At 40.3% G+C, this 23,182-nt stretch overlaps 1 protein-coding gene across 1 annotated transcript in view; it reads left to right on the top strand.

Moving 5' to 3' along the window:
• Positions 1–2,018: 2,018 nt before the first annotated feature.
• The window catches only part of MSH3 (mutS homolog 3), a 208,352-nt gene continuing 187,188 nt past the window's right edge, over positions 2,019–23,182 (top strand). The window contains 8 exon segments of the mRNA XM_072606261.1: positions 2,019–2,888; positions 2,891–3,102; positions 8,185–8,305; positions 12,903–13,120; positions 18,403–18,618; positions 19,136–19,252; positions 19,892–20,011; positions 21,613–21,747. Of these exon segments, the coding sequence (XP_072462362.1) occupies positions 2,300–2,888; positions 2,891–3,102; positions 8,185–8,305; positions 12,903–13,120; positions 18,403–18,618; positions 19,136–19,252; positions 19,892–20,011; positions 21,613–21,747 (1,728 nt within the window). The 5' untranslated portion in view covers positions 2,019–2,299.

Below are 23,182 nucleotides of genomic sequence, written 5' to 3'. Positions count from 1 at the left end.
TCAGTCCCCCTCTGAGAGTACTTCCCATCTACACTGTATGTATTCTGTAGGCACAAAGCTCAAATGGTTGTCTCCTCTATTAAACTATGATTCCTCTGAGGGCAAGGGACTCTGTCTTTCTTCCTCACCCCAGTGCACAGTGCCTGACACATAAATGGGGGGATGGGAATGGGGGGGGGGAATTGTAGATGTTAAAAGTAACTCCAAAGATTTTTTTTTACTTGTGAGACTGGAACCTGTTACAATAGAAACAGCTCTCTTTAATTGGAGTCAGGAGGGAACTTAGTTTGAATCCTGGCTCTGCCATTTAAGTCATGTGACCAAAATGTAAGTTAATAGTAGTACCATGGAAGATAGTCTCATGAGTGGGAACTGGGTGTTCCATTCATTCAAATATTTATAGAATACCTACTAAATAAGAAACACCGCTAACTATAGTAGAGAAATACAGGTCGTCAAGGAACTTAGAAAGGGGGGGAATGTCACAGTGATTAAAGGATCCGAGTCAATCCTCATTTGGAGTCAAGAGCTCTTGACACCAATCTTTCACTCCTTGTATCTGATCATGTTCTTGAAAACCTTTAATGACCCTGTCCCTACATTCTCTAATGATAGAATTTTATTACGTTATATATATAATATAAATATAAAATATTGTAACATACCACATCATATAGATAAAATATAATAATCCTCTAACGATAATTACCTAATTTCTTAGTCTGAGATTCGAGACCTTTTACAACTGTCCCAGATCTCCCCAAGCACCTTTGTAGATGTGGTTCCTTCTCAGAGCAAAAGCAAAGAGCCAGCAATTAACATAGCCAATGTAGGGTCCCTCTTCAAGGCCCAGGCTGTGACTTCCTCCAGGAAGCCTCCTATCTTTTTACTATGCAGATTTCACCTTCTACATTTTTTTTCCTGTTGCACTACAAAGATAAACTATGAAGCACTTCATCTCGGAACTCTGGGCATTTCATTGTGGTTCTCCCATGACTGCACCGATCTCCCTCCACATCTCTACCACCTGGCTTCCTTCCAATCCCAGCTAAAATCTCCCCTTCTATAGAAAGCTGGCTCAATCCTCTTTAATTGTAAAGAGTTGCCTCTGTTGATTATTTTCAATTTATCCTGGGTGTGGCTTACTTGTACACAGTGTTCACTTCTTATTTCCTCCATTAGACTGTAAGTACCTTGAAAGCAGATTTGTCTTTTACCTTTTTTTGTAATCCTGTGCTTAGCACATTACCTGGAGCACAGTAGGCACTTAATAAACGTTTGCTGACTGATTGGACCTTACTTTATGATCCTTACTAGATTATAAACCCTACCATCTGGCCTAGCATCCCTCAGGAATCAGATAAATGTTGCTTTGATCAAGGGAATGAAAGCATCTGGCAGCAATAACAAACTCTGGGGAGATGCTGATTAGGATAGCAGCCAGGTTACCTTTGTAGCAATCTGAGTAGAACATGGACTCATTAATCTAATTACTGATGCTACTAATTGTCTAGAGGAAAAGGAAGAGATTGATATATAAACATGGCAAGATAAGGATTTTGAAAAACAACCCAATGCTTTTTAAAATGGACAACGCCTGCGATATTACAGAATCCTTGGGAAAATACGCTAAGGCTATCCTGGTAGAGATGGAGGGTATACAATGTTTTCTAGGAGCTTTATTCCGTATTGTTCTAATGTGAGGGGTGTTGTCAAATTAACAAAGGATTCTAAGCAATTCTGCTGTATTGAATGTGACCTATTTATTTTTACGAACAATAAATTTTTCCTTTTTAGGGGAAGATGCATTACATTTCTACCAACGGTTGGGAGGATATGCATAAACCACAGTGCACATTAACCCGGGGTCCATCGTTCAGTCCGTCATATTAGAATAAACACGCAAGGTTACCTTCCACTGAAGGCGTGGTGGTCATTTTCTGGAAGTACTGGAATTCTTTCCTGAGAACAGGAGACACAGGATTAGGCAACATTCAGTCCGGGGCGCCCGCGGGTGGACTCTGCCCCCAGCCCTGGGCTCTGGCCGGGACTGCCCTGCACACAGGGACTGCGCACTTCGCTCCCAGAGGCACCAAGCCTCCCCTCCCCCCGCTCCCTAAAGGGGGGGCGCAGGGGCCCCGGGAAATGCCCCCCAAGCTCCCCGGTTTTCCAAGGCCGTGCCATCGGGGAAAGGACGACGTGACTCGCACTTGACTTGGTTTTGGGGGAGGGCACCGGCCTCACTCCCGCTCCGGCCCGTCTGGGTCCAGTGACCAGACATCCATGGGGAGGACTGGACATGGCCCAGGGTGCCACGAAGCTCCGGCTCGGGGCAAAGGCCAGCCTGCCCGGGCTGCAAATCGGTGCGGCTCCACCTCGCAGTCCTCCGGGCAGGTCAATCAACCAAACAACGGGCATTTATTGGGCGCCTACTCTATGTCGGGCATTTTGCGAAGCGCATGCATTAAACCCCAGCTCCCGGTTCGGCCCAGGGGGGTGGACGGAGTACCTGAGCGGGGGCCAGGGCAGGTCCCCGTTCTTCCCCATGCCCATGTTCTGGGCCACGGCGACGATGCAGTTAATCGTAGGGGCCATGCCTGCAGGCAGTCAGGCTCGGGAAGGACAGCGGAGCAGCAGCGGCTCTTTCCCGGGCAGCCTGGGAAGACTCGAGGAGTGCGCGCGAGCCGCTGATTGGAGGAGAAAAGCGCGGCTTCCCTCGGGCCCGCCCCTGGTCTCCCACGTGCTGGCGGGCCATGACGTAATCGCGCGGGCTGAGGCCTGGGAGCTGGGGCAGCGCGTGCTCTCTTACGCGTGCGCAGCGGGGCCCGGGAGAGTTCATTCCAGGGTTGGGGGGGCTCTCGCGCCGGGCTCCGCATCTCGTGCCATCCGCCGGCCCGCCTGCCCCTGATGCCGCGAAGGAAGCCGGTCGGGGCCGGCGCCCCCGTGCCTGCTCCAGGGGCGGCCAGGCAGGCGGTGTTGAGTCGATTCTTTAAGCCGGCGGGACACCTGAAGTCCTCCTCCCAGACGGGGGCCCCTGCGAGCCCGGGCTGGGACTCTGGAGCGCCCCCGGAGCAGCAGGAAAGTCCGGAGCCGCAGCCGCCGGTGAGCTCTGGTGCGGGAGGAGGGCGGGCTGGCGCCCCTTGCGGAAGGAGGCGGGGCCTAGGCCTGGAGTCGTGAAGGAGGCCGCACCGCGAGCTGGAGGCGGGGGAGTGCTGGAGGAGGGGGAAGGGACGGGGACGGGGACGGGGAAGTGCGGGAGGTGAAGGGGCAATCGGACGGAGGCCACCGGGCGGATGCTTGGGCCCCTCCCGGGCTTTAGACTTGTAAATCTCCTCAGTGACCCGCTCTCCGGCCTGGTGTATCACAATCTACCCCCCCCCCCCTTATCCTTAAGTTGGACTCTTCCGACCTCCCCGAGTGTGACTCTTCTGGGGAGAGTAGTGGGCGGAGGGGAAGAGCCGGACTAGGTGCTACATTGTAATAGTAACAGTATCATTTATGTAACACTTAGTAACACAATGATAATTGTAGTTGACGTGTATATGGCGCTTGCGTGATGGTAACGATAACTAGCCTTTGTGTAAAGCTTTTTGTTTTTTCAGTCGCGTCTCACCCCTCGCGGCCCCATTTGAGGTTTGCCAGTTCCTTCTCCCAGTCATTTTACAGATGAGGAAACTGAGGCAAACAGGGTGCAGTGACTTGCCCAGGGTCACACAGCTAGTGTCAGACCAGATTTGAGCTGAGGAAGATGAGTGCCCTGGGTCACCTAGCACTTCCTTAAAAATAGTGATAGATGAAGATGATGGGAATGAGGATGATAACTGACATTTATATAGAGCTTAAGAATAATTGATAATGACAGCTAGTATTTCTATAGTGCTTATTTAATAAAATTATGTAATTATTGTACAATAATATGTAATAACACAATAATATTTAATAATATTACGTAATTATTATATAATAGTGTATCATATAAAGTAATAATATATAAATATATGTAAAATAATGTGTATGATATTAATGACAGTGATAGGTAACATAACAGTCATAATAAAAGGTAACAGTTCCATAGTGCCTGCTCGGTGCTAGGCACTGTGCTAAGTCCTTTAAATTTCATTTGGTTCTTGCAGTAACCCTGGGGGGTAGGTGTTATCACAATCCTCCTCTTACAGATTAGGAAACTGAGGCAGGTTGTGATTAAGTGACTTCCCCAGGGTTACAAGATCTCTTAATGTTGGATGACAGTGGAGCATGTTAACTATTTTTTTGTTATCTTTAGCTCCATCTACATGACTGGCCCACCTTCTTTTTCTGATCTTACATGTCTCTGAGAGTATCCTCTCTGTCATCTTGTCCTGTGCCATTTGTTGGCAATGTACTGAAGCTACCCATGCCCACTGTGTGACTCACCATCATCCTCTAGGTGACATGATACGTTTAATTCCTCAGAGACCGCAGTATTCAATGATTTCCATTCATATGGATCATTGTAAGCTTGTATAATTTCCCAGATGCATCTGACTCACTTTGTTCTGCCTGTACAGTGGTTGGCCTCTGCCCCTGTCAAGACTACTCGTAAAGATAATGTAGAGATGGTAAGAAGGCAAGTGGATGGATAGTAATTGATATTATCTCAGATGTTTCTTTTTGGTAGTAAGATTTGGTGTCCTTCTGTCAGATATTTTGAGAATCTGTTAGCACCCTCAAAATTGTGTCACTTCTAGCATGGACATTCTTTGTGTTTATTTGGTCTATTTCACCTATTTTTTTTTTCTATTTTTTGTTTTTTTTGACACTTTTTCAATACCTGTCTAGGATGTTCTTTAGGAAGCAGACACAAGCTGTTGTTAGGATTGTACTCAAAACTTTCTAGCATGGAAAAATTACTCAGAACTTGTGTTCAGATGGCATAGTCTTCAATCAATCAATCAATAAGCATTTATTAATTACCTGCTGTGTGTCAGGTACCTTCCTCTAGGTTCTGGGAATACAAATTCCAAAATGAAATAGTCCCTGCTTTTAGGAACCCAAGGTCATGTTCATGTCACAGTGAGCTTTGGAGTAGGACTTTGTAGGAAAGGAAATGAATACCAAGAAAAAGCCATTAGACTTGACAAGAGTTCTTGAAGACTTTGGAGAGAGCAGTCTCAGTAGAATGGTAGGCATGCAGATCACATTACAGTGAGATATGGAATGAATGAGTGCCAATAAAATGGAGGCCAACTCAAACAGTTATTAATCCTTTGCTATATTTCAAGCAGCTGTGAGCCTTTGTGCAGTGTAGCATAGGCGTGAATGTAATCACTGTGGAACACCCAAGTTAAATTGTGTGTTTTCAGGAACCAGTTGGCATATAAGCACTAAATATACACCACTGTTTCTGAGAGTTCAGGGGAAAAGGGCAGGAGATATCTAAGGGATAACTTGAGGGTAAACTAGGGGCAAAGGAATTTATTTATATTTAAGATGGGGGGACCTGAGCATGTTTGTTGGCAGATGGAACAGATTTGGTGGAGAGAGAGAGACATTAAAGATGGGAGAGACAGAAATTGATGGAATAGGATGTAAGCAAGCTTTTTGAGAGAAGAAATTGTTTGATTCTTTGTTTTTGTATGCCCAGCCCCTACCACAGTTCTGGCATGAGGTAGGTTGAATTTAGGAGGGGTTGGAATCAAGGACTTGAGAGATAGATTAGTAGCTTGACCTGGAGGAAGGCCACCTTGCTCTCTGAGGCTGGAAATGAGGAGAGAAAGAGTGAAAACTTAGATGCCTCCTTATATGTGGAGGGGTGGCCTCAGGATAGTCTTCTGAGTGAAGTAGGATAATAGGTGGAGAAAGAGGGTGGCTTGAAGAAAAAGTTTGGAATAACTTCTGTAGGCTGTGCCACAAGGAATCAGTGAGAGAGATGAACATTATGGTGGAGCAGTGAGGTCCCATTTGAAGTTAAATTGTGTGAGTTTGAAAGGGACCAGTTGATGTATTTTGTTGTGTTTTCCTCTTAGCAAAAGTTTTCTAACAATGTTGTTCTAAAGTGGAATTGGTTTCCTTAGGACGTAGTAGGTTCCTGCTCACTGGAAGTTCTCAAGGGGAGGCTGGCTACAACATCACTCTGTAGTGATGTTGTAGAAAGAACGGGGGTCCTTTCCAATTCTGATAGTCTATGTTTCTGTCATTCATGAGTAGTTTAGCAAAAGTGATGGACATGATCCAGTGCTATGGATTAACGGAGCAGGTACAGAAGAAGAATAAGAAGGTAGAGGTTTCAAGAGTGGGCAGTACACTACTGAGATGTTTGACTAAGGGGTCGAGACTGTGAGGGGAGGAAATGAAGCCAGATAAACAATGATGGATTGGGAGAAGAGGGAAGGAAAACGTGACAGGAAGTCTTGATCAAGTTGAAAACCACGTACATGAAGAGCAAGTTTGTGGGAAAAGATGGAAACAGAAGATTGTGATTACTTACTCTTTATAACTTTTCTGTTTGTGACAAGGGTACCATCCGCCTTCCATTCACCCAGGTCATCAGCCTGGGAGTTAACATGGACTCTTCCCTATCCCTTTATTACCAATTAATACCAATTCTTGTTGATTTTGATTCTACAACATATTCTCCATCCTTCCCTTTCTTTATGCCCACATGGCCAGCATCCTAGTTCAGACCCTCTGTGTGGGTTATTGCACTTGGTCTCCTTACTTCTGATCTCTCCCCTCCCCAATCCACCTTTCAAACAACTGCCAAATTGATATTCCGCCCCCCCCTTTTTTTTTTAAAGACTGTCATCCCATCTTGCCATGCAGTGGCCTCATCTGCCCTCCTCAATAGCACAGAAGCTCTGAACCGCTAGAGTTTCAACCTGGATTGGTTCACTCCTCTTTAAGAAAATCTGGTAGCCCCTTGATCCCAAGGACTCACTTATATTGGTGTTGATACCCTGCTTTAGGTAGGTTGTAGCCCCACTGCTGCTGAGAATTCCTGAACTCCAGTCAGTCCAGCAGCCTGAGCCTCAGGTGCAGGCTCTTCCACCCATCTGAGCTGATATTTCCAAACGTCAGTCCTGACCATGTCACTTCTCTGTTTATGAAGTGTTTGTGGCTTCTTGATTCTTAACCTTGCATCTGTGCTATCCTATCTTGCTCTTGTTTAGTCCTGCCTCATTTAAACTGATAGACAATTATTTCAACTTTGGCAAATTGGTTAGTGGCTACCTAATTATGTATAAGCCTCAGAAGATAAGTGTAGAACATATAAGTAGGTAAGTAAGTAGGTAGCAAGGTGGAGCAGTGGATAAAGAGCAGGGCCTGGTGTCAGGAATACCTCAGTTCAGATCCAGTCTTAGACGCTTAATGGCTGTATGATCTTGGTTGAATCACTTAAACGCTATTTGCCTCAGTTTCCTCATCTGTAAAATGAAGATAATAACACTTCTCCAAGTTGTTGTGAGGACCAAATGAGATAATAATTTTAAAGCACTTAGAACAGTGCCTAGCACATAGTAGGTGTTATATAAATGCTAGCTATTATATTATTAACTGTACTTAGATGGGGGTGAGTTGAGTTTTGTATGTCTCAATATGATAATAACTAGAAATTATTGGCTAAGCACTTTAACATATATTATCTCTTTTGATTCACAAAACAACCATATGAGGTAAGTTCTACTATTAACCTCATTTTATAGAGGAGGAGACTGGGATTAAGTAGTTTGCATAGGGTCACAAAACTAGAGAGTGTGTGAGGTAGTATTTGAACTCAGATTTTCTAGATTCTAAGCCCAGAGTTCCTTCTGCTATCCTGCCTAGGTCTACTAAGTAGATGAGAAATGAACCTGGAATTGGGATTGCCCTTTGGGAATATCTGTTTGAATGCACTGTCTTGGTTCTAAATAGATAACCTAGTGCTGTGATGAGGAACCTCAAGGCCGCATGTGTTCTTCTAGGTCCTTGGGTGCGGCCTTTTGACTGAGTCCAAGTTTTACAGAACAAATCCTTTTATGCTCTAGTACTTAAAGGGAGGAAGCTTTCTTAAATGGTGGAGGCAAGAATATGAAGGACATTCTTCACATAGGGCATGTAAGTCAGAACATTTCAGAAGTAAGACTTAAATTGCTCCATGGCATTTAGGTTTCTGCAGCCTCCACAAATGGAAATAATGATGTCATATCTTAAATTTTCATGTTTAAGGCCTCTGAATTGAACGGATGTAAAAAGAGGACTCTGGAATATGATGAACCTGTTAACAAGAGAGCAAAGCAAGCTCGAGGAGATGGGGAAGAAAGTGACACTAGAATGATGGGAAGTCATGGTGAGTTCCGGATTGACAGGCCTTCACTTCAGTCAGCCAAGAACCTGAATGTCTTGCTTCTTTTGCAGTGACAATGAAGTTGTTGGAAAACTGTATGCTTTTTTCTTTCTTTTAAAATTGTTTATCGACATCTTTGTTGAAACTGCCTAAAGACTTTTGAGACAGCTTGTATTATTATGATGATGGTGTAATAGTATTTCATTTACATTCATGAACCACAGTTTATTTAGCTATTCCCCAGTTGGTGAGCTCAATGCCTTTTTTTAAAAAATGTATTTATTTAACTTTTAACATTCATTTTCACATAATTTTGGGTTCCAAATTTTCTCCCCATTTCTCCCCTTCCCCCTCCCCAAAACGCCGAATATTCTAATTGCCCCTATCACCAATCTGCTGTCTCTTCTAACATCCCTCCCTTCCCTTGTCCCCATCTTCTCTTTTGTCCTGTAGGGCCAGATAACTTTCTATACCCCATTACCTGTATTTCTTATTTCCTAGTAGCAAGAACAGTACTCGACAGTTATTCCTAAAACTTTGACTTCCAACTTCTCTTCATCCCTCCCTCCCCACCCATCCCCATTGGGAAGGCAAGCAATTCAATATAGGCCATATCTGTGTAGTTTTGCAAATGACTTCCATAATAGTCGTGTTGTGTAAGACTAACTATATTTCCCTCCATCCTATCCTGCCCCCCATTACTTCTATTCTCTCTTTTGATCCTGCCCCTCCCCAAGAGTGTTGACTTCAAATTGCTCATTCCTCCCACTGCCCTCCCTTCCATTATCCCCCCCACCCTGCATTGTCCCCTTCTCCCCCGCTATCCTGTATTGTAAGATAGGTTTTCATACCAAAATGAGTATTCATTTTATTCCTTCCTTTAGTTAAATGTGATGAGAGTAAGCTTCATGTTTTTCTCTTACCTCCCCTCTTTTTCCCTCCACTAAAAAGTGTTTTGCTTGCCTCTTTTATGAGAGATAATTTGCCCCATTCCATTTCTCCCTTTCTCCTCCCAATATATTTCTCTCTCACCGCTTAATTTCATTTTTTTAAGATATGATCCTATCCTATTCAATTCATTCTGTGGTGTGTGTGTGTGTGTGTGTGTGTGTGTGTGTGTGTGTGTGTGTGTGTGTGTGTGTAATCCCACCAACTACCCAGATACTGAAAAGTTTCAAGAGTTACAAATATTGTCTTTCCATGTAGGAATGTAAACAGTTCAACTTTTGTAAGTCCCTTATGACTTCTCTTTGCTGTTCACCTTTTCATGCTTCTCTTCATTCTTGTGTTTGGAAGTCAAATTTTCTTTTCAGCTCTGGTCTTTTCCTCAAGAATGCTTGAAAGTCCTCTATTTCATTGAAAGACCATTTTTTCCCTGAAGTATTATACTCAGTTTTGCTGGGTAGGTGATTCTTGGTTTTAGTCCTAGTTCCTTTGACTTCTGGAATATCCTATTCCATGCCCTTAGATCCCTTAATGTAGAAGCTGCTAGATCTTGTGTTATCCTGATTGTATTTCCATAATACTTGAATTGTTTTTTCCTAGCTGCTTGCAATATTTTCTCCTTGACCAGGGAACTCTGGAATTTGGCCACAATGTTCCTAGGGGTTTCTCTTTTTGGATCTCTTTCAGGAGGTGATTGGTGGATTCTTTCAATATTTATTTTTCCCTCTGGTTCTAGAGTCTCAGGGCAGTTTTCCTTGATAATTTCATGAAAGATGATGTGTAGGCTCTTTTTTTGATCAAGGCTTTCAGGTAGTCCCATAATTTTTAAATTGTCTCTCCTGGATCTGTTTTCCAGGTCAGTTGTTTTTCCAATGAGATATTTCACATTATCTTCCATTTTTTTCATTCTTTTGGTTTTGTTTTGTGATTTCTTGGTTGCTCATAAAGTCAGTAGCCTCCATCTGTTCCAGTCTAATTTTGAAAGAACTATTTTCTTCAGTGAGCTTTTGAACCTCCTTTTCCATTTGGCTAATTCTGCTTTTTAAAGCATTCTTCTCCTCCTTGACTTTTTGAACCTCTTTTGCCAATTGAGTTAGCCTATTTTTCAAGGTGTTATTTTCTTCAGCATTTTTTGGGTCTCCTTTAGCAAGGTGTTGACCTGCTTTTCATGCTTTTCTTTCATCTCTCTCATTTCTCTTCCCAGTTTTTCCTCCACCTCTCTAACTTGATTTTCAAAATCCTTTTTGAGCTCTTCCATGGCCTGAGCCCATTGAATATTTATTTTGGATGTTTGGGTTACAGAAGCCTTGACTTTTATGTCTTTCCCAGATGGTAAGCATTGTTCTTCCTCATCTTAAAGGGTGGGAGGAGATATCCGTTCACCAGGAAAGTAACCTTCTATGGTCTTATTTTTTTTGCTTTTTTGGGCATTTTCCCAGCCACTTACTTGACTTTTGGGTCCTTTGTGAAGAGTAGGGTATACTCTGGGAATCTGCGAGATCTCACTTCCTCCAAGGTGGGACGATCAAGCATGTACTGGTCTGGACACAGAGAGGGATTTTTGTGCCTAGAATCTTAGCAGTTACCTCTCCACAGCCACCTGGCCTCCAGTTCCCAAGTTAGCACTGGGGGCTGATTTTCAGATAAGCTGGATGGGCAGGGCTGCCTTTCAGTGTGAGACAAAGACCAGCTCTCCCAGGGCCTCTACCCAGGGCTGAAGTAAGACTCAGCTCTTCAGTGCCCCCAGGGGTTTTTACACTCCAACAAAGGAGCGGTCTATATAGGCTGCTGTGCAGCCTCTGTGGCTGCTGCCTGCTACTGGTACTATGGGAAGGCCCTTCTCCCTTCCTGGCCAGCTGAAAATACCCCGTCACTGACATTTGGCACCTGTGGGTTGAGGGATCTGAGGACCCGCTGCTGGGACTGGAGATTCCTCCCCAAGGTGTCCTCCTCCCAGAGTCTCATCGCCAAACCTCACGCCCAAGGCTGGGCTGGGCTCTGCTCCACATCCGGTTCAACCGGTGTTTCCCGTGGGTCTTTCAGGTCACCCTGGGCTGGAAATCTTCTCCACTCTGTTGTCCTCCACTTCTTCTCCTCCAGAATTTGTTGAGAGTCCCTCTCTACAGGTATTTTGTGGGCTGTGTGGGGAGACCCTGTATAAGTGTGTCTTTCTAGTCCTCCATCTTGGCTCTGCCCCTCAATGCCTTTTTTCTGTGGGAAAAGAACATTTTTTTCTTATTGTTCATGGGCAAAATATCTATTCCACATGCAGAATGCTTGAGTTGCATTGCCTGACTTGGGGGGCAGGGGCCATGAAGGAGATCCAGGTTGACATTCTCTAGTCCCTTTGGTAACTTCTCAAGGGCAGGGTTTTTTGTTGGCTAAACGGGCATAGTTCAATCACAGTTTCTGATGAGTAGTTTCAGTGTAGCAGTCTCAGTGAGAACCTCCGAAGAACTGGAAGATTTTTGTTTTCCTACAAGAGGTATTTGTAGGAGGATTAAAAGCAACATGTGTCATTTCATTGCTCCCAGGATGTGTGATCCCCATTTATGGAATTGTCTTACCCCGCCCCTTCCCAAGGGAAAGTTTCACTTATAAATTTATAAGCCTCCAAAATAGGTGATGTATACAGAAATAGAGAGTTAGAACTTAAAAAAAACCCCAGACCTGATAGATAATGTAATTTTTCTTCTATGAGAGAGATGGGATGGTGGTATGATGGTAGTGGTAGTAGGTATATATAGAATCCTCGTGCCTTTTGTTCTTAGACTTACCTCATCGTTTTTGAGTTTTCCTAATGAACTCCTTCCCTGTTCTTTCCCCTTTATATCTGGTACTCTCTTTTCACTTCTAAAAGTAATTTTAGAATTCCATTGTGGTTTGACCTTTGAAGCCTGATGGGCTTTGTAGTTTGGGCAAGTGGTATCTGTTGCAGCTCTCTACTTGTGAGTCTTGATTCCTATCTCAAATTGAAGTTGAGTATGCATGCATGCGTGGGTGCGTGTGTGTGCATGTTTGTGTGGTTGATCTGTCCGTCTGGGTTGTCCGAAATAACCTATTTGCAATTTAATTGCAGTATACGTGTTTTCCTTTGTGTTACATATCTTATTGTCATGAATTTCACTTTCAAGAGATGCCAAATCATATGCAAAACAAACATTTTGAGGTATAATTTCTAGAGGCTTACTAATTTTGAGTAACAAATGAATGCCCTTATAACTCATCTACTTACAATACTGGCTGGCATTTATTTATATCCTCTTATAAAAAGATCTGTTTCTCAGTGAAGAACCTACTTTTAAAAAGTATTTACTACTGAGTATTTAATACTGAGATCCTAAAGACATATTTTTCTTTTAATTTAAAAAATAAACTTCTGCTAATTATTATTTGATACTGAAATCCTAGTCACATTTTCTTCTAATTTAAAAATAAAGTTCTGATAATTATTAATTGCTATTTGATACTGAGATCCTAAACTCACATTTTTTCTTAATTTCAAAAATAAACTTTAGCTAATTTTTAATTGCTACATGATACTGAGATCCTAAAGTCATATTTTCTACTTTCAAAAATAAACTTCTGCTAATTATTACTTGATATTTTATTCTAAAGAACTAAAGTTATATTTTCTTCTAATTTCAAATTTAAGAACCAAGAAAATGTCTGAGGCCCAGGATGGTTTTAAAGTCTCTGGAAAAATTAAAAGAATTCTGCTGTGATTCTGAGCTTCCTTGTAGTAGAGCTCCAACTGAACCGCTACAGGGGAGATTGGCAATTTTGCCCAAATGTACTGATTTTGAGGACATCAGCATAAATGCAAAGCATATTGTTCCCTCTGAAGATTCCAGTTCTCCGGTGAGTCAGAAGGTATGCATCCTGTGTCCAGAGAAGCATTTATTGAGAGGAGATTATGTTTAGGTTCCCACATACAGGGTCCATTAGCTCTATGGAAGGGACTCAGAAGTATATATGCTTTCTTTCTTTTTCTAGCCAGTTGCATTGTGCCATGTCTGGGCAGTGGGTTGCATTTGGGTTCTGGCAGTGGTACCGAACCACAAATAGTGCATTTCACTTTAGGATAGCTCTGTTGGAAAGTTTTTTTACATCAAGCCCCAATTACCTTTTGTAACTTCTACTCATTATAGCTAGTTCTGTTCTTGGATCAGACAGAATTAGTTTAATTCTTCTGTTCCAAATGACAGCCTTTCTAAACTTAGGCACCTAGAATTGAACTTATTCCAGATGTGTTATGAACAAAACAGTATACTGTGGAACTGCCAAACCTTTATAAGATCTTAGAAGCTGTGCCTCAACCCAAGATTGCATTAACTTTCACTCTGACATATTACACTGTCAATTTGTAATCTCCTAAAGTCCCCATTTGTAAATAGATAAGCTGCTGTGTGACACCATTTTCTCTCCCGTCTTGTCTTGGAGAAGTTGTAAAACTGCATTTTTTTTCATCTTATAATTTCTGTACATTTACATAGCCTTTTGAGACTTTTTGGATATTTGTCTGTCATGAAGTGAGTCAGATACCCAACTTTGTGTCATCTACAGATCTCATAAGGAAACCATTTAAGTGTTTATCCAAATCATTGACAAAAGTGTTAAATAGCTTAAGACCAAGTACGGGGTACTCCATGGGATGCTTGTTTCCATGACATTTAAAAAGATTTGAGATACATAGTTTCTGGGTAATTTAATAATTGTATTAATAAGGCCATTAGATTATTAATAACAGGATGGTCATTTGCGTGTCTCTCTTAAACCAAAGACCTCTTATGATAGTGGGCTAATATGTCCTTCAAAAAGGTGTTCCTGAGGGTTGCATTAATCAAATGGGACATAGACTACCTTGGGCGGAGTATGTGACTTAGGTCACTCAAATCTTGGTCAAAGAGACATCAATTTCTGTTTTACCTGCCTTGACAATAGGGAAAAATCAGCATTTTCCCAGGGCCTGTCTGAGCAAACGCAATGAGCAAGAATATGTCCATTAGCCCAAACTTAGAATTTTTTTTACTGTTTGATTAGATCTTGGCCTGGGCAAATTCTAACCCTGGTTGGTTTCTGGATGAGGAAGTAGAAAGTGGAAAAGTCTATATATATATATATATGGACCAAATACAATAATTAGTTATTAAGTACAAAAGAGAAATACTCATTTCTCACATTTCCAAGTTTATGGAGAACCATAATGACTATAGTTTGAGTCCAGCCATTTAACGAGTTCTAAATATCAAAATGTTCTGTGATCTAGCTCGTATCACCATCTTTTCCATGTGAAGAACATGAGATACACTATAAAACACTTCTAGCATTGATGTCTGTGTTTCATATATCCTTGTATATAGTTTTGCTAGAACCTATGTAGTCATCTTTTAGTAAGAAGTCTAGCAAGCTTACTTTTGTGGCTTCCTGTCCCTTAACAGAGTAAAAGTCATGTTGGGGAGAAGGGGTGGGAGGTACATAGTAGCATTGACAGCTGATAGGTAGCAGGACAACAAAGGAGGGAGGTCAGGATTTATAGGGGACAAACACAAGAACTCGAACACAGCCATTTTTGCTTTTAAAAACTTTGTTGATACCTTTTCTTTTTTTATCACCTTCATTTCCAGAACCTCTCTTTCCTTCTTCCTGGTTCAAATCTGGCCTTAGATACTAGCTGTGTGTGACCTACTAGTGTGACTCTAGGCAAGTCACTTAACCCCTGTTTGTCTCAGTTTCCTCATCTGGCAGATGAGTTGGAGAAGCAAATGGCAAACCACTCCAGTATCTGCCAAGGAAACCCCTAATGGGGTCACGAAGACTTGGATATAATTGAAAGGACAGAACAACAAACAATTGATTTTTATAGTTACACAGACAGTGTAGCTGAGTTTTGTTTTTCTCTTTCCGTTAACATCTTTGTTGTCATTATTTGTATTGTTTTCCTCATTAGCCTTACTTCACTCTTCATCAGTCCATAGAAAGTTTCCCTTACCTCCCTGCCTTCTCCATATTCATTGTTTCTTAAAGCATAATAATATTTCATCGCTTTCTTAAATTAAAGTCTGTTTAGCTGTTCTCCAGTTGTTGGTCACCTACTTTATTTTCAGTTCTTTGCTACCTTGAAAAGAAGCATGGCTGTTTTTTAACCTCACTTAACTTCCTTTACATCTCTTTCATCTGCCTGTTGGATCCATTCTATCTCCTGCTAATCTTTGTAGCAAGGGGACTTTCTTAACAAATTGTTTCAGCTCCTTTAGATCTTGAAATTAGGCTTCTGCCTTCAAAGAGAAAAATCAGCTTTTCAAGATAACTGTGCTTGAGGTTGCAGCTCTGTTTTTCTTAATTTTGTATAGCAATTTTTTCCCTCTTAAGCTCTTCTTTTTTTTTTTTTTAAGGCTCTTCTTTTTTCCAAGAGTCATTCCAAAGTTTCAAAGTAATTCCCCCCAGTCTTTAAATGTTCTTTCTTTCATTTTTCTTGACAACTTGTAAAATTGTATCTTTTCCTTTAAAGTTTAAAAACTTGATGTGGATTTGGATTTCAGGATGGATTATATCCCCTTCTGTGCCAAGTTTATCCTTTTAGAAAATTTTCTTTCATTCTAGACCCGGGGATACAGAGTGCTCAAACAGCAAGGAACCTTTAAGTATCGACATAGGTCTAACCTCTCATTCCTGGAGGACATTTCCTCTTTGTCCTCATATTTCAGAATCCGTCTTTTCTTTTAAAGTTTTGCTCAAGCTCTTTCTTCCCCTTGTAGGACTGATGCCTCTGCCCAGCTTATGGTGTTCTCTTTCCAGATTTTCCAAAAGCAGTTCATCTAGCTCTCTTCTGTCCCTTCATCCCACTCTGCCTTTTAGATTCACTTTACCTGTATTCTTGTCAGATTCTCCTGATAGAAAGTAAGCCATTTTATGTTTGCTCTCTGGCTTCAGACAGGCTACTGGCTTAGAAAGAATCAGCATATTTGAAATTTAGGTGGTGTAGTGGATATAGTACTGGACTTGGAATCAGGAAGATTCATTTTCATGAATTCAAACAGCCTCAAGCACTTACTATCTGTGTGACCTTGGGCAAGTCACTTAATCGTATTTGTCTCAGTTCCTCCTCTGTAAAGTAAGCTGGAGAAGGAAATGGCAAACCACTCCAGCATCTCTGCCAAGAAAATCCAGATGGGATCAGATACGACTGAAAAATGATTGAACAACACCTGTTGTCCCATTGGTGAATGTTGTTCATAGAATCATAGAAATCTCAGAGTTGGAAGAAATTCATGTCTGCCCATGTCTGAACAGGAATAATTTTTGTAATATTACCGATGAGTAGTTGAATACCTGCAGTAATGTAGAGCTCACTCAGGCAGCCCATTTCACTTTTGGATGCTTCTCTTAGTAAGTGTTGCTTGGTATTAGATGAAATCAGCTGCATCTGAAACTCTCAGCACTTTGCGCAGAGCCTCCCTCTTAGCAGATGGTTATAAATGTTTGTTGAATTTGAGGTATCATAGTCTATCCAACGATCCTAGTTCTTATATCTGGAGTTAAATAAGTCTAATTCCTTGCCTGGAGTTGAGCAAAACAAAGATTCTCTGTCCATTCACGTACTAGAAGGTTTGTTTCTCATGTTCATGGCCCCCTTCTCTCCATGTCCCCCTCCCCTTTAGGTCTTCTCTGTTCTGGTTTCTTCATGACACTTTGCCCTCTTTAGTTGCCCTCCTTTTGGATGCCCTGGAGCTTGTGGATGCTGTTTCTAAACTGTGGTATGTAGATTTAGGCACAGGGCCTTGATGCATTTGAGCAGGACTCACTGTGTCCTGCCTCCTCACCCGTGCCTCCTAGACTTCCAAGGTTCTTTCAAGTGCCACCTGTTTTAGGAAACCTATCCTGATTCTCTTCACCTCCATTTTTAGTGCTGTGAAAATGAAGAAATGACTTTGCATCTATTTTATATATGCATATATATGTATGTGGATATATACATATATATATGCATGTGTGTATGTGTGTGTGTGTGTATATTCATGTACAGGTTGTCTACTATACTTCTGCCCCCAACAAAAAGTAAATTCTTGAGGACAGGGACTGTTCAGTTTTTCCTTATATTATCCTTAGCACCTAGCAAATTGCCTGATAGTAGGCTCTTACTGTGTGTTTTTTCAGATGGATGAAGAATTCCCTCATTTTGGATATCATCCTTATGGAACTATAGCCTGAGGTGATAGCGTTTTGACTGTCACTTCACACACACTGTTGGCTCAGATTTAACTTGCAGTCTGCTAACAGCTTCAAATCTTTGTTGCACAGCCTATATGTATGTGATTGATTTTTTAAAAAATCCAGCTGTTGGATTGAACCTTTTGGCAGCTAGGTTGGTAAGGGCCTCAAGGCTGTGATGTCTGAGAATCTCTTGAAGGAACTGAGTTTATTTACATTGAAGAAGAAAAGACATGGGGAGGCATGATGATTGTCCTCAAGTACTTAAAAATTGTTCCTATAGAGGAAGATTTAGATTTCTTCCATTTGGCCCCCAGAAGGCAGAGCCGGAAGTTTGAAGGAGGCAAAGTTAAGTTTGACATTTCTTAACAATTGGCATATCCATTAGTTTTATGGACTATCTTAGGAGGCAATAGGTTTCTTCTAACAGTGGGTGTTCAAGTAGAGGTTGGATGGCCATTGTAGCGTGTCTTCTAGTGGAGATTGTTTTTCAGGTCTGAGTCGCTTTAGTTGGCTGCTTAGGTCCCTTTTAGCTTTATAAGTCTTAACTTTTATCAAGTTTCATCTTATTGGACTTGGCTCATTGCCTTAGCCTTGGGTCTTGATTATGTCATCTACTATTGAGCTATTCTTCTACAAATTTGGTTTGACTTTTAAAAACTTGGTATGCATATAAGCTCTGCCTTTAATTAAATCCTTGGTACAAATGTTACACAGAGATAGATCAAGAACAGCCCTGTGGCATTCCAGTAAGCCTTTTTTTAAAAAATTTTGAGCAGAGATTTTCTTATATGTAGTTTCTTTTAGGAAGTGTTTGATAGGAATTCTAATTTAAACCAAGAATCCGTTGAATTGAAGAAATAGATTAATTTGATTGAACAATTAAAGGATGCTGAATGTATGGTTATATACTTTAATTCTTCTCAAGAACCTTCTCTTGACAGGGAGGATCACTTTTTGGTCTTGCTCATTTTTCATTATCAAATAAAAGTCATGAAAGCCTGCAGAGTACATCTGAGCCCAAACCTACCAACAGAAGAACCAAAAGCATTTATACCCCATTGGAATTGCAGTACCTAGAAATGAAAGAGCAGCATAAAGATGCCATCTTGTGTATTGAATGTGGATACAAATATAGGTTCTTTGGAGAAGATGCAGAGGTAAGTTGCTTCTTTCAAATATTTCAGATTATTCTTATCTGATAGTATATAGATTGTAGGATATATAGCATGTTCTAAAACTTGTGTTTCATTTTCTGTGTTGGTGAAATTATTTTCAGCAAGCTAGGAAAAGTGAATCTTATCATCTTTAAAATGTACCTATTTACTTTTTGTTTTTATGTAGAAAAAATTAATTCAGAAATAAAAGAAAAGCATGAGTGTTTTTTTTATTTGTCATATGTATATAATATGTCAATTTGTTTTCATTTCTGACCTCCTGTACCCTGAATTGGAGAGTAATTCTGCAGGCATACATAGCACTGTTAGGTTGTGATAGGTTTAGGGAGACAAAGAAAATCCTGTCGTGTCTTTATAAAAAAGCTTTCAGATTCATCTGCTGGACCTTGAGGTCTTGCAGTTAAATTTTGCAAAAAGAGAGTAAAGTATAGAATTCTGCACAGGAAAATGGGATTGTGAATTTAGTGAGTCTGTATGTATTCATATTTATATTTTGCAGATTGCGGCACGGGAGCTCAACATATATTGCCATTTAGATCACAATTTTATGACAGCAAGCATACCCACTCACAGACTTTTTGTTCACGTACGCCGTCTTGTGGCAAAAGGACATAAGGTCAGCTTTGGCTTTTGTTGATCGGTAAATGAGAATGGTAGTTCTTTGTAGACAATAGAAAAAAATGAGTCTTGTAATAAGATTGGTTTGAAAAACCTCAGGTTTGGATTTTGGCATTTGGGAGAAATCTGTTTTTCCTAGTCTTTTTTCTTGGTGCTCTGTCCTCATTGGGTTATATTTTGGTCAATTTTTTTTTTAATGTAGCTAAATGTGACAGAAGGGCAACTAGGTGGTGCAGTGAATAGAGAAGCAGGTTTGAAGTGAAGAAGACCTGAGTTCAAACCTGGCTTCATGCACTTACTAGCTGTGTGACCCTGGACATGTCACTTATCCCTGTTTGCCTCAGTTTTTTCATCTGTAAAATGAACTAGAGGAGGAAATGGCAAACCACTCCAATATCTTTGCCAAGAAAACCCTAAATGGGGTCACATGGAGTTAGATGTGAGTGAAAACGACTGAACAACAACATACGTGGCGGAGCGAATTGAAGTTGTCTGTCTGGGTGAACGTCTCCACATTAGTAATGTGTTACGTTCTCTTCATCCAGCATGCATGAATTAGGCTTTCTTAGGTTTAAAATGTAAGTATTTAAAATTTTGCCACTTGGTTTTAATTTTTTTATGACATATTCTTTTACAGGTGGGAGTTGTCAAACAAACTGAAACTGCAGCACTGAAGGCTATCGGAGAGAATAAAAGTTCTCTGTTTACCCGAAAATTGACTGCTCTTTATACTAAGTCTACACTTATTGGAGAAGATATCCTTTTGGAATTGATAATTTAGCTTTTTTACAAGTTGCTAATGCTTTTTGCATAGTTTTTTTTTTTTAAAGGAGATAGCTTTATGTGATCTCTTTTCTTTTGAGTTGATAACTTTTTGACATAGGAAAAAGGCGCATCAAAACACGGGTGTGTTCTATAATGGTGTTTAATGGAAGATGTTCATATCAAAGTGGAGAAAAAGAAGTCAATTGAATTAGGGTTGAGAAAATAGATTTTTGGAAATGGCCTGCTAGAAGACAGTAATGGTTCATTAATGTCTTTTATTTTTTGGTGAGAATGCGATTATATTATGAAACCTCCATTATTTTGAAGAGACTGTTTCAAGGGCAGACTTTGTAGTCAGAAACTTCATTTCCAAAGGTAGAAATAACATGAGATGCCTAGGACTCTGTTCCAGGTCTTGAATTTCCTCTTTTTGCCATATCTTTTCAGGGCACATCTCTGTCTGTTTGTTGAACTGCAGCTTTCCAGCTTCCTTGGTCTGTTTAGTTCCACTCCTGTCAGTCCTAGGGTGAATTCTGTTGATAGGGAGGCTGCATAAAGATCCTGAAGTCCAACACACACAAAAGCACAGGCTGTGTGGCACATTTCATCCCAATTGACCATTCGTCTATTTTTCCTGCTGAACCTGATTCTTGTGCATTAGGCTGCATAGCTGCCTCCTACTCAGCTGTTCTCTGCCCCTTCACTTTGGGAGCTTCTGCCAAATCCCTCAATGTTCGGGCCAGTTTATGTTAAGGAGAGCTTGTTCTTAAAGAGTATCAGTTGAATCTTAATTGATTTCTTCCATGTTTTCTTTTAGTTACTTTCTCTTTTCATTTTTTTGTCTATTTATTTTTTACTTTTCCATTTCTTTCTACTTCTTTTCAATTTTTCTCATTTCTTCATTGTCAGTAATAAGGTAAGGAGGGAGGCTATGTACTTTGTGTCTTGGGTGCTTTGGTCTATTTGTGCTTTCACTTTTAGCATTAATTTTGTGATGAAGGGTCAGATCTCAGGTAGCTTAACTCACTAGAACATCAGTGGATGTTCTATTTGAATTCAACTATTTGAATATTCACAGGGTATTACACACTTTTTTAGATGCTTTGTAAGTAAGAAGATAGACTATTTTGAGGACATAGTTTCTGTGTTAGCAGCCTATTTTGAGATAAGCCAAGACCTAGAATCACAGAATATAAGACCTGGGAGGTGCCTAGTTCAAACTTCTTGGCATTCTAGAAGGGGCACTGGTTTGGGAGTTAGAGGACCTTGGTGCAAATGCCTCCTTTGCTGCTTGCCACCTTTTGGACCTATGGTTACTTATTTGCATTTTAGTTTACTCACTTATAAAATGAGGGGTAAATATCTCATGACCTTTTTTTAACTCTAAATCTATAATCCTATGGTGCTTAGAGTAAAAGTAAAGAAGACTAACTTAACTTAACTAAACATGAAATACAAAGCTATATGGGAATGAGGTATCCTGTGAGAGCATGGGTAGCTGATCTTTTCTTGTTGGAGAGAATAGATAATAGATTTGTTGTTGTTAACAGGAGTAGGACAAATCAATTTTATTTCCTTTAATAATTATTAAATGTGAATCCCTTGATCAAGTTAGATGATCCTGTAAATGTTGAAGAAATAGCAAGTGATACATCTAACAATTATCTCCTGTGCATCTGTGAAAATATGAAAGATAAACAAAAGGGGAATATCACAATTGGCATTGTGGTAAGTAATATTTGGGGAAAATATAAATGATAGTATGTCTGATAAAGATTTCCTATACAACTTGTCTTAGCGTATACAACTGATAGAGTGCCAAAATATTTTTCTGATTTATTATGAACATAAAAATGTCTTTATTATATGCTTAATTGTGACTGCCACTTTATGGAATTATTTTAGGAACTTCACTGAGTCAGGCCCTTGTCCTCTACAACTTTACAATTTAAGATGGACATACTTATGTGGATACACACATATGGTACTTTAGGATTATAGAATGAAAAAATGTTTTCACAGTGACATAGAGTAAAGTGTTTTACAAATTAACGATAAGTCCATTGTATATGTTGAGAACATAGGTAAATAATAGTGTCTTAATCGTTGAGGGTAACCTTGGGAATATAATGTCTACACGTGGAAAGATAGTTGAGGCAGAAAAGGATCAAATTCTTGAATCAAAGTTAATTTTTAACTTTCTTTTTTTAAATTTTACATTCCAAATTCTCTCTTCCTTTTCCCCTCCCCCACCCTGAGACAGCAAGCAGTTTGATATAAATTATACGTGTGCAGACATGCAGAACATATTTCCATATGAGCAGTGTTGCAAAAGAAAACACACCAAAAAAAACCCTAAAGTAACAAAAGTGAAGGATCAGGTTAATATTAAGGAAAGTTTTAATCCACCTTACAGATATAATTTATACAGTTTGGCTTTCCTAATCTTCTCCAGTCTAAGTATAGTATATATGTCATGCACTAAAGTCCCCTTGTGATGTCTCATTTCTTGCCCAGGGGCTAGAGGAACTGAACTATAGCCATATTGATATTCTTGTTGTAAAAGAAGTTGACATAATGTTGTCATATCATGCCTCATGGGCTTTCCTCTGACATGCGAATCCAGAGGTTGGCAGAAAGAATTTTATTATGTAATCCAAAACCTAAAGAAACATTATTTCATAGGATACTGATCATCTTGCCAAGCAATCAGTGCACAGGATGAATATAAATAAGCACATCATTATAGAAATAATCTAATGGGGAAGGTGAAGAAGTTGAGAAATCCTGCGAAGAAAGTAACTTCTATTCAGTCTGTAGTTTGATAATCATTGACTTCACTGGGAGAGGAATGTGGGGTGACAGTGAAAATTGTGTTGAAATTGTTTAGGTTCAGGATCATGAAATGCAGGGACCATAGACATAAACTTCTTTGTTGTGAATACTTAAGTCTTAAGAAGAGACTTAGATGGCAAGCACTGAATAAATACTATTTTGAATGATCAAATTGACTGTATCTTAAAAGATAGAAAATGACTGGCATCCATGGTAATCTATATTTTTTTAATTTGAAAGATCTTATATTTTGTTTTTCAAATTATATGTGAAAATAATTTTTAACTTACTTTTTACATTCCAAATTCTCTCTTCCTTTTTCCTCTCC

The sequence above is a fragment of the Notamacropus eugenii genome, chromosome 4 (assembly GCF_028372415.1).
Source record: "Notamacropus eugenii isolate mMacEug1 chromosome 4, mMacEug1.pri_v2, whole genome shotgun sequence".
Taxonomy (NCBI): Eukaryota; Metazoa; Chordata; class Mammalia; order Diprotodontia; family Macropodidae; genus Notamacropus; species Notamacropus eugenii.
Note: the sequence above shows the minus strand (reverse complement) of the source record. Positions and strands in the feature narration are given on the sequence as shown.